The sequence below is a fragment of the Trachymyrmex septentrionalis genome, unplaced genomic scaffold, assembly GCF_001594115.1.
Source record: "Trachymyrmex septentrionalis isolate Tsep2-gDNA-1 unplaced genomic scaffold, Tsep1.0 scaffold13, whole genome shotgun sequence".
Lineage (NCBI taxonomy): Eukaryota > Metazoa > Arthropoda > Insecta > Hymenoptera > Formicidae > Trachymyrmex > Trachymyrmex septentrionalis.
This window is the reverse complement of record NW_017304438.1, coordinates 6,323,518-6,335,678: the sequence shown is the minus strand read 5'-3', so window position 1 is coordinate 6,335,678 and position 12,161 is coordinate 6,323,518. Positions and strand designations below refer to the sequence as shown.

The 12,161-nt window shown below is 36.7% G+C and overlaps 1 protein-coding gene across 5 annotated transcripts in view; it reads right to left on the bottom strand.

Annotated features, from left to right (window-relative positions):
* LOC108756760 (serine/threonine-protein phosphatase 2B catalytic subunit 2-like) overlaps nt 1–12,161 on the bottom strand; it is a 165,382-nt gene that overhangs the window by 97,290 nt on the left and 55,931 nt on the right. For all 5 annotated transcript variants that reach the window (XM_018500788.1, XM_018500789.1, XM_018500790.1 and 2 more), the window contains exon 2: nt 9,407–9,610. In XM_018500788.1, coding sequence (XP_018356290.1) covers nt 9,407–9,610 — 204 coding nt within the window. The remainder of the gene's footprint in view (nt 1–9,406; nt 9,611–12,161) is intronic.

Genomic DNA, 12,161 nt, shown 5'->3' with positions numbered 1-12,161 from the left:
GTGTGTGTGTGTGTGTGTGTGTGTGTGTGTGTGTATGTGTGTGTATAAATTCACGTTGCCTTCGTCGAAAACATGAGATTTTTAAGATCTCATCGATATTTTGATAACGAATTTTGGTAAACAAATTTAAATCTGTAAAAAAATAAGTAAAATACAATCCGGCTTCTATGATGGTAAAAATTTGTTACTGAAGCTTTGATAATTATAGCAGAATTTTTCAGATTGTTATATAATCCGGAACAATAAATACACGAAAAAAACGATTTTGTTGAAATATTAAAAAATTCAGGTAGATACGGATTTGAAAATGTAATAATTTTGTTAGACTATCAAAATAATTATATTGAATACTCAAGCTTGTTGTTAAAATGTCTAAATTTTTTGAAGCATTGTCATCATGCTTGAGCATTCAATATATAATTACTTTAATGTATCAACAGAATTATTTTCAGATCTGTATTCACCTAAATTTTTAGGTACTTTAGCAAAATTATTTTTTCCATGTATGCAGTGTTTCTCGAAGACCCCTTTTGCTGATAAAAAAGAGTTAAAATTTTACGTTGTCGGCGGAGGATTAAAATATAGAAAAAAAATTGTGCAAAATATACTACCTTCATCCACGTACATTCGATAAATTTCGCACCACGCTGCGGCAATATATAGAACAAATTTAACGCGATGTACTTGGTAATGCAGATATCAACGCGCGCGAGTGCAGGTATCAACTACAAGACACTATGTATGCATTAAAACATCAACTATTAAGGGCGCCGCTTCCGCAAGAGCTTCGGTTACGCGTTAAGGGAGAAAATTGGGGGAAACTTCCTGTCGGCCTGACAGACGCCACCGACCGAAGGTACAGGCTTCGTCTCGTTACCATTTAATAAGATAATTAACGACTCCGTGCGACAAACGAGAACATTCGTGCATGATGTTTTGTCCTCATCGCGTCGACGTAATGTATTAAAAGTCTACATGTTATGCACAAACATATACACATACATACACAAATGTGCATCCACATGCACACACAGTCTCTCTCTCTCTCTCTCTCTCTCTCTCTCTCTCTCTCTCTCTCTCTCTCTCTCTCTCTCTCAATTAATGCTCCAAAAGTTGTCCCGCAACTTTGCATCCTCCGCGTTCCACTGAGAGTTTTCTGAATAATATACCATATGCGACGCTACCGTCCAGGAGTCTTTTGCGACCGCAACTTTGACCGCTTTGCGCTGCAATCCAACGCGGACGAATCGTCTAACTCGGTCGGTGCGACTGTTGCGTAAACTTGCGACCGCGACAGAGAGTCGAGAACCATCGTCGCCTGCTATAATGGTCCTCCGGCAAATCCTCTCATCCTGAGGACGAACGCATTATTGAAACGTCAAACCACGAAGCTTTTATCCGACCGTCACAGGCTTTCTCACCCTTCGTATTAACTCGAAGTATTATCGTCCGGCGCAAAAAGAACGCGACGATAGAGCCCCGTCAGCGAGTAAAAGCTGCTCGATTTTTCGCCCCCGCAAACGCCTGCCACGCCCATTCCGTTCCATGTAAGGGTGTAATCAACGTGTAAGCAATTATCCTCGGGGGTTCCGTGCGTCCGTACGTTTAGACCGAAGACATTTAATGGTCCGCGAACGTTGGGCGCGCGGGCATTTTTGTGAAGGAATTCCATTTCCACTTAGAAACTCGGCGGTAGTCCCGACTTAAATATTTACGATACTGCGAATTTCACGATATTTGGCAAAACTGTTTTCCATTGTGGTTTAAATTTATGATTGCGGTCCCCATTCTATAAGTCCGGATCTACAATAGGCGTTTTAAGCCTTAAGCCGTGAGAAATTCACCAACTACAGTCGAATGCGAGAAGAGTAATTGATTGTGATTCGTCCATTCGTTATGATAGATCCGTTATGATAGAACTCTTCCCAACAGTGTCGATGTTACATTGTCGTTGTACAGGTTTTATATATGTATAATATTATATAATAGAAAAGTTGTACGATGACAATATAAACGATATACCAGCACTGCCATTAAAGTCCGGATTTTCATTCTCTGATTAAATTGTGGTCAGACTTAGCCTGATAATAATGTAAAATTTATTTTTCCAGCTATAATTAATCCAAACTGGTTTTGTAATGAGATAACTTGTAAAATTATTACACACAAAAAAATATCGTTCTACTGCTAAGTAAAGTGATTACTCAATTTACTTTTTTTTCTTTTAAATAATGGTTATATAATAACTAATAACTATCTAATAATTAATGTTTTCTTGATAGTAATTTTAAAATATACTTATTACACATTTTAGAAGAAAAAACCTATTACTATGTACTCAAAACAATAATTTATTTCGTTTTGAAGAATATTATAAAATTTATCAAAAAAGCGACTTTGTATAATAAGCAGATCAAATATTTGTTTTAATTTAATAATCTTGATTAAAGTATTAAACTCACTAAGATTATATGAATACTATAGAATATATTTTCAATAAATTTGATGCTCGCGATAAACTTATGATACATTTGCAGATATATAAACTTGAAATATTTGAAACAAGTAATTATTATTTGCGTACAGACAGTGTGTATTTTTCTGTGTGTTGCAAAACCATTAGTTTAATGATTAATCACAGCTAGACAAACATAATTATTATCATTATCATTAACTTAGGAGAGGTTAAGTCTAAAAATCACAAGTTAACAAAAAATAAAAAACCAAGTCTATAAATTTTAATAAAAGGTCTAAAATTTTGCTGGATATAAATCTAAAAATAAATGTGTTGGACCATTAAAATAATTATGCTAAAAATAAAGCAACGCTGCGAAAGATTTTAATATTCTAGGGACTAATTTTGAATTTTCAACAAAATTATTTTACATACAAGAATGAAAAATACCATATTCAGTTCTTTCCAAGGCGGTTCTTCGTGTTTAATAATATTTCTTATGAATTTATTTTAATAATTTTGATAAAATTATTTTAATGGTCCTGCAAAATTATTTTCCAATCTGTATCCAGCAAAATATTTCATCTTTCAGCAAAATCATTCTTTCCGTGTAAGAGTTACAGAATAGAGGCTCAAGTTTCGAGCACAAATGATACAATTTCGCTATATATATATTTATTAAGCCTCATTATTAATTAGAGCAAAACAGAGGTGCAATTGTAACTAAAAGCAACGCGTGATTAAAAGTAGGTATTGAATATATATATATATATATTTGTATATTTATATATTTATATCGCATACATCTCTGTTTCCATCCGGTTATCGGCAAAGAGTTCAATATTTAGACGGACAACATCGATGTGACAGCGCCGACAGACGATAAACATTTAATACTTTTTAGGATGCTTTATAGACGCCAAACAATATTGCCACTGTGTTCCGTCTCGTACTTGCCGCTCCTCTTCTCCTCCTCCGCGTCATTCGCACTTGTATGAATAATTTATGCTCCTACACACACCCGGTAGTAACTGAATTCGGTCAACACGACGCTCGCATAATCATGTTTCCGGCTCCATATCAATTTTGCTGCGACAAGGCAGGAAGACAATTAAGATAGCGCGTCGTTGGATATAACGACTATGTTCCCTTTCAAGTCTCGAGTGCCGCGATCTCGATTTTCCACGTCGAGATCACGAAAAAAATAAAAAAAAAAAAGGTAAAATTTTACGCGAAAGTTAATTCCCTCGATGTCGATAAATTTCGATTCGGAATGTTCCATTTTTTTCTATAGATAACTGCGATCGAAAATCTGATTTCAACGAAGGATTATATTGTTAAATTTATAAAATATTATAGTTCTTTTGAATTATTCACGAAGAATGGTTTTGCTAAAGTATCTAAAAATTTAGCTAGACACAGATGAAAATAATTTTGTTGGCACATAAAAAAATTTATGTAAAACACTTGCTATATTGATAACAATGTAGCAAGAAGTTTTAATATTTTAGCTTAACCAGTTTAAGCGTTTTGCATAATTATTTGGATAGTCCAAACAAAGTAACTTTCAGATTTGTATCTAGATAAATTTTTAGATACTTCAACAAAATCGTTTCTCTCGTGTTTCTGTAAGTCGACATTCAATACACATTAATTTAATTAGAATTAAAACAATGGAGTTATAAACAATTTAACTAATAAAACGTGTTAATCAAAATTTATCATCTACTAAATAGATATGTTAATGTGAATCTGTATTTACTTATTTATTTTGAAACAAAACAATTCGATCGTAGAAATTGATTAGTGATTAGTGGTTTTTTAACCACATGTTTTATATTAAAAATAATACTTTTTCATATTTGGAAGTTAATAATAACATAATACTATTTCATTTAAGAAACTAGTTTAAATATCATCTTTTCACATTTAAAAGCGTAGATTTCCGATCGAGTACAAATTTATAATCGTACCGAGCAGCACTCGTAAAACGAGCAGCGATCAAATGATTCGGCAATGTTTGAGTTACCGAAATTAAATCTTTATTTAAGTATCGTGGAGCTTCAAGCAAAATGATACTCGGCCAATCTTGGTTGGATCGCTTAGCGAACAAACAGAAAATCATTTTAAGCAAACTAAATTCAGTCTCACTGCAAAAACGCACAGTGCAAGCATCTGAAATATCTCATCTGTTGTTCTCTTATTCACATCGTCTTATGTCCGTTTTTACTCTAGTGGAGATTAAATTTAATCTCAATTCAATTTACTCTTCAGCTTTTTCTAATCTTAGAACTAGAAAAAGATAAAGAGTTAGTTAAACCGATATTAAAGTTAAACTACCATTAATGAAAACGAGCATTAGACTCGATTTTTTCTGATTAACTTAATCTGATGATAACGTAAAAATTATGTTTTCCTAGCTACAGTTAATCACCAAACTGACGGTTTTGTACTAAGTAGATAACTTTTAAAGTAACCACAATAAAATTGCCAATATAGTGATTAATCATAGCTTAAAGAGACACAATATTGTTACATAATCGTTACAGGTTAAATGAGGTTAAGTTTAAATCATAAGTTTTATTCAGACAATAAAAAATTGAGCCTTCAAGTGATCAAAATAAATGTACAGAATGTTAAATGGTAAAAGATTAGAAAAACTCGTGTTTATTATCATTTTTACTAATATTTAACGTTAAATATGGAACTACGTTCAATAAAATAAGCGAGTTACGTTTAAACATAAATCGCGTTAAAAGAAAGCTATTTTAGATTGCATATTTTTTTTTCATCGCAAGATAACGTTTCTTTCCTTAACGATCAGCATTAACTTTCAGGATCGACGATAACCTTCCGATCGCTACTTCTTTTATTTCGCAGAAGCACAAAACGCGAACGCGAAGACAGTAAAGCTTTACGAGCGCGCATAACGAAAGAACTCATTTCTGGAAGAAAAAAATTTACAGTAGCGAAAAAAAAAGGCGAAAGAATATTAATGCAATGTCGAAGCGATTATCGTAACGCGCTGGCTTCCAACCGGCTTATAACGTTAGCGAGAAAGAAAGAGAAAAGAGCGAAGTCGTGACATGAGCTAAAACGAGCCACTTCGCTCTATCGACGTGGAAATGGCTGTTCTTTCACGGCGCAAAGAAACGCACTAATCGCCGAAGGAGGATTCCATTCGACTAACATTCGAGCAACTCATTATCATTAATTTGAATATCTAGGAAGTTCGTTTATGAAGGCCGCGGAGCGGTCTGAAAGAAAATTCTTTATAAGAAATTTTAACAATACTATTTAGCTCTAATCTCAGTTTATTACACATGCTGCTACTTCTCTGTTATCATGAATGTAAAAAAAAGAGAATCTTTTAATTCTAATCTTTTAATTCGTCTGTAAGATGTTACTTTCATTGTTCAAGTCTAGAATGTGATTATACTAATTTAGTTATCACTCATGCAAAAAGGCGCGGTCAGAGATTTTTAATCTTAAATTAGAAGCATATGCAATGTTTCGTTTTTTTTATTCCCGCACTAGAACTTTCTTTCTTGCCTTTGCCAAATGTCAAATCTATTTCATTGTAAGTTTCAAAAATATATACTAGTTGAGTTACAGAAAACGTACCTATAAGTAAACGAAATAAAGTGTCAAAGCAAAAATTTAACAAGACGATCAAACAGTTCTAAACATAAAACGTATTTAGGACGTTAATTAATTAACGATGCGAAAATATTACTATAGGTAAGCTAAGATATTAACTTCAATTTTTGATTCAGCCTAATAACAATTATATAGTTACTTTGAAAGGTCCAAGTTTATTAATAATAAAAAAAATCGTAATTCAAATTACGTAACTCAATTATTAAAATATGTATTTTTAATACATAATATAATACAATTCAAAAGATATAAGCGGTAAATTGCCATTCGATTGACCTCGTTTTATGAACAACTTATTCGTGTGAGGATTTAGCTCGGTAATTGAGAACAATCGAGGGTTTATATGTCGATCAAAGAAACGCGTCGCGAAGTCGTACAACAGAAAAGAAACCCGGTCGCTTCAAAGGAAGACTCCAACGTGCCTTCTGTCCTTCTCCCAATTATTCAACCGCAATTTGATCCTCTTCACTTCCATCAATGCGAGATGTTGCGCTTAATAAAAATCATTAGATACGCCCATTAATTACGCAATCGCGGAGCGATTGAAAGTAAAAACGCGTTTCAACTGAAATTAAAAGAATTATAAGCTTTCTTTTTTTAAGATAATAATACAACAATCTTAAGAAGTCCTTTTAGTAAAAATAAATTTCGAAAATGTGATATCAATCTTTCATGCAAGACACATAAAAAGAATTCGCGTCAATCGAAATTCTAAAAGAGAATTATATGCTTCCGTTTCTTAGAATAGTAATAGAAAAATTTTAAGAGCAGTCTGATAGCAGTAAATAATTTCGGAAATGTGCATATCAATCTTTCATGCGAGACACACGAAAGGAATTTATGTCAAACGGAATTCTAAAAAAGAAATATCTGCTTCCATTTCTCAAGGTAATATAACACAATAATTTTAAGAACATCTTTTGGTAAATAACTTCATATGCACATCAATTTTTCATGCGAGGCCACGTGGTAACCGTTAATTAATTTTCCGATAGGTCAGCACGCCTCGCGTTTCCTTTTCTCGTTCCGGATTAAAACTTCTCCGTTTTTCCAGTATATACGCGGCAGTTCATCAGGCGAACTAACGAAGCTCGAGGTAGGCGGGATTTCGCAGAACGTCATCGACCCGTACCACTTCTCCCGGCCAAATTCTCATAAATCCCGAGATCGCCGAGGGAATTCGAAGCGATCTGAGAATGTGTCTAATAGATATTGCCTCTCCCGACCCGTCATCGCTTTGTCGTAGACAATAGTCGATACCGGAAGCCGCTTTCCCGACTTGCTTTTAGCTCACGTGTGTCGCCTGGGAAGAGGGGGGGAAAAAGAAGAGTACGGGATCCGACAGAGAGAAATTGCGGTCGCGCCAGGCGTCTGCTCGTCGAATGCGAATCCGCATCGCGGCCAGGGCGCAGGGTGGTTGCAGCTAGGATCGGGTAGAAGATGAATTACACCGCGGGAGAGGATGCACGAGACGCACGGACGACGGATGGCGCGGCGGACACCGAAGGAGCGAAAAAGCATGCGGGACGAACGGGAGAAGAGGGATGACCGATTTCGCCGGTCGCTCCGATCGACGTGAAATAAATTAAGGCCGATTCGCTGACCATCGATTCCGATGCGACGAGCATATGCGCGAAAAATATGCTGCAGCAGCAGCATGCGGCTGCCCATGGGCGGCTCGCGTGCACGCGACACATATTGATTTGATAGATGTTATCGAAGGTCTGTATTTTTTTTATTTTTTTTTTTTTTTCACCGTAGAAGAAATGTGTGTTCTCACAGTAAACGAGCGAGTAAATAAAAGCGGTAGCCGTTTCTGTATCCGCGGTTAATTAATTGTAATTTATGTTAATTATCTGTCTATTATCGAAGACATTCGTAACGATCAGAGTCTTAAATTAAGCCGATACTTCGCAGCTCTCCCGATTATCGAGATTTCAATTATTCTATCAATTAAAAACAAATTAGACGCCGTGGAAAATATTATATTTTATGCGAAAACTTTTCGCTCTCTTTCCGTCTTTCGCTTTCTCACAGATCAGTGTTTTTCGACGTTTTAAAGGCGACTCCGTAATAAACCCAATGAAATTTTTCGAAAAGAAGTAATGCGACGCAAGTAGCGCGAATATATACAGCCCATTTAATCTCACTGATGAAAATTGTATTGCGGCGACGTGGAAAGTAATAACTGTCAATGATACGTGCGTAAAAGGATGACGGGGAGCAGCAGAAGGGGGCGTAGGAGGAAATAGGAACCGAATCGATCCGAAGTAGCCGAGGGTGGGATTTATTACGTTCTCCTATTCCGCGCTTTCAGAACAATCAGCGGACACGCCACAAAGGAGGCCGTCGCGACGAACTTAATTCAAGGATAATTGATCAAGGAGCGGCGAGAATCGAGCGGGAGGGGGAGGGGGGGAGGGGAAGGGGAAGAGGAAGGGACCGAATTTTCGATTTCAATTAAGGCGTGAATATCTTATATCCAATTAATTAAGGCGGCCTTGACAGTGGAACACACATCGCCCAGAATCGCTGGGATTCTCCGGATCGTAAGTTGCCGACAGTTAGTTTGAGACCAAAGTCTAAAATTTAACTCTTGGTACACACGATCTTCGGGCCCTTTATTATAGACGCTGGATCATTCGTGTCCGGGTTAATTTTCATTATTACTTTTGCAAGTACATAAAAAATTATGAAGTATTCTCATATATACTTCTAACATCTTTAAAAAGTATTTGTAAGGTTGTGTATTAGCCCTCCATTGGCGATGTAAAATTTTTACCCTTCGTTTACAATTCAGGTCTTCAGCACAAATTTTTTGAGAAATTTTTATATTATCCCGGAGTGTATAAAAATGTGAAAAATTCTTACACACAATGAGTTTTTGTTATCACATAGAAATCAGATTGTATTTTACTTATTTTTTTTTTACAGATTTTTTTACCAAATTGGAAAGAGGGTTGCATTAATCGGAATTCTAATGATTAAAAATAGACACGTTAGAATCTGCTGATTAAATCTATTTAATTCTAGTCGAGATAATCAGAATTCTGATTGATAAGATCAGACCCATCTGATTCAACCATTTTCAATCCAAAACTTTTGTCAGAATTTATAATAAAAAGATTTATTGTGCTTTTAAAGTCCAACAATGGTTAAAAAAAATATTTCAAGAGAAAACTAGTTATACTGATATATACTAGTAATAGCAAAGAAATGCACAGAACACGAATGAAACCCAGTCGTGCGTACTTCAAATTGAGATTTAACAAAAGTTGGATTTTGACTCACCGGTGACCGGAGCCTCGATATCTATCATAGTCTTCTCCGAGCGTAGAAGGGCGGCTCCATCGTTGATTATACGAAGAGCCGCAGCCTCGTCGATCCTACCTTCGAGGATAAAGTGTTGCTTGAGGACCTCCGGCCGCGGGGATCCTGTTCGTTCATCGAACACTTCTGCCACTGTCATTTTGTGCGACGGTGGAAACGGGACATCTGTCGACAAAACGGGAATGATTTACGGTGGAAAAAGTGTACATGAAAAAAAAAAACATATAAATAGACAAAATATTCTAGTTATAATTTTTTTGTTTTCAAAAAAATTATTAAATGCACAAAGTGTCGGTAATCGCTTGAAAAATATTTTAGAGTACTCTTGTAAATTTCTCTTCGCCGAGTAAGCCTTTGCATAAGAGCAGCAGGTTATCTCCTGATCTTGCACGGCAATGGCATTAATTACAGTTGAGCCGCCTGCTGTAATCCCAAGTGACAATTAAATGTTTTTATTTACGGGATATGAGCGGCACTACAAAGCGATTCACAGAATAAATCGGCGTGTACACACGACGACTGTGTGCCTAAATATTGATCAAACGACTTTATGCTCGAAACGAAGCGCTACACTCTCCACCTCGTAACAATTAATGAGTATGTACATGAAGCTAAGGCACATAATCTTGTTTTTTCCTTTATGTTTCGTACCCACGCGGATGCCCGTGATTTACGACTTCGAGCTTTCTCATGCTCGCTTTTAAATCGCGGTTGGCGTTCAAGAATTACGTAGCGGATCAGAATCGCGCATTTTCATTTTCTCGCTGCATGATAGTGTGAAATACACTCGGGTGGCATGCTCCATTTGCTTCACTTTGCATTCGCATTTTTGCGATGTTGCGGAAAAGTATGAGCGAAAGAAAGTTTTGAGATTTAAGTGGGCGAGAGATGCGATAAAAATGTGCGTTTAATTTTCAAATAATTATGCAAGATGTTTGCGTAACGCCAACGTTTACTGCTACTCATTTACGACGTTCAAGACGATTACGCAACGTAAAATCATTAATCGCGCATACACAATGCGCGATTTATCTTTACTTAAGTGCTCGGGTAGACGAGGTAGCAGCTGAGAAAACGATAGTGAAAAAAACCAAATTCCTTTCCGTTCATCGTGGACTGTCTTGCGGCGTATAACGAGTTCAAAAGCAATTATAATACTTCTCGAGGAAGCTTTAATCGCAAAATACTTCGAGTAACGTCTTTGGTGTAATCCAGAATTTTTCAACCGGAGTACCGCAAAGGGGAGCTCTCGAAGTGCGCTGTGATAATTTTAAACAAGGCAAAGAGAAGAGGAAATTTAGTAATAAGTAAAAAAAAAAAAAACGAATAAGGTGCGAAGTAAAAAATATTTTAAAAATTGCTTAAATTATACTGCATTTACTTTTATTATAATCAAAGCGATATTACATAATAAAATCACTTTTAAAGCAATAAAGTTGAAAATAAAAACTTGCAATTTTACTTTTTATTTTTTTAATATTGGCAGTATCTGATAAAAGATTTATGTTGAGCGTTGAAGCGTGTATACCTTGATATACTTTGACGTACATTGATAAATTGAATGATATACTTTGATAAATTTGATCGGTTATTTAATGTGCCGGAATTGAAATAGGTTGAAAAACGCTGATGTAAACCAATTACTAACGTCGAATATAAATTACCATTTCGCCTTTTCTTTCCCATCCTTTTGGATGTTATTTTGAAAATATCTTGCCTTATCTATGTGTCAGGCACATGTTAAAACAACACAGCATAAGTAAAAATTGGATATTTCAATTAACATTGATCGGTAATGATTTACGAGAGAATAGGTAACAGGTGGGCGACAACAAGGCACCACACTGCGAATACAATATCTCGCAACGTCGGCCAAGCCGATGCAAAAACGTACGGCACTCAAGGTTGAAATCGTTATTATTGTTACGCGGCACGCTACGATCATCGATTGAATTCATTTCCCGCCAAGGTGAAACGCGTTTACCTGGTCTGTGTCTTTCGAGTATTTGGGCCTGTCTTCTTGAAGTATCCGTCGAAGGGCGCAACTTAAGAATGGGATTTTTCCCTCGCACTGGCGAACTCACTCTGGATTTTACGCCGCAGTGATGCTCCGTTTCTTTCGATCTTTTCGATCGTTGAGGCGATCGACACAGCGTCGACATGTTCATCAACTTTCTCGACCAATGATTCGCAAAGCAACCGCCACTCTGCTGCTTGGCCATCATTTGCTCTATATAGCATTGAGTCAACTTGGCATTTCGATTGTATAAATCGTCAAACGTGTCAAACGTTTTCTTGCCGTTCTCAATGGCGCTCGGGTGATCTGCCAAGCCAGTCGATTCCGCATTCCCGGGATTACCAGCCTCCACTGCGGAATCGACGATCGCGTCCTCTCGGTCCGGACGGTCGCTTTGTTTCGTCCCTCGCGGCGGAAACTGATCGATCGAACTGTCGGACGTCACCTTCGACGACGAACCGTCGTTGTCCGGGACGGTCGCTTCCATGGTCGAGTAATCGGATGTCAACTCGTCCCTCGTCTTGTCCCTCGCTGAGATTTCGTTGTTGCTGATTAAGTTGCAGTTGACAATTCGCAGTTCCTCTGCCAGGTGTTTAGTGTGAAAATTTGTGCTAATATTTGTCACGCGCGTTCGTCGAAACGTTCATCTAAATCCAGAAGAGCGGACGCGATTCTGATGAACGTAGAAAGGCCCCCTCT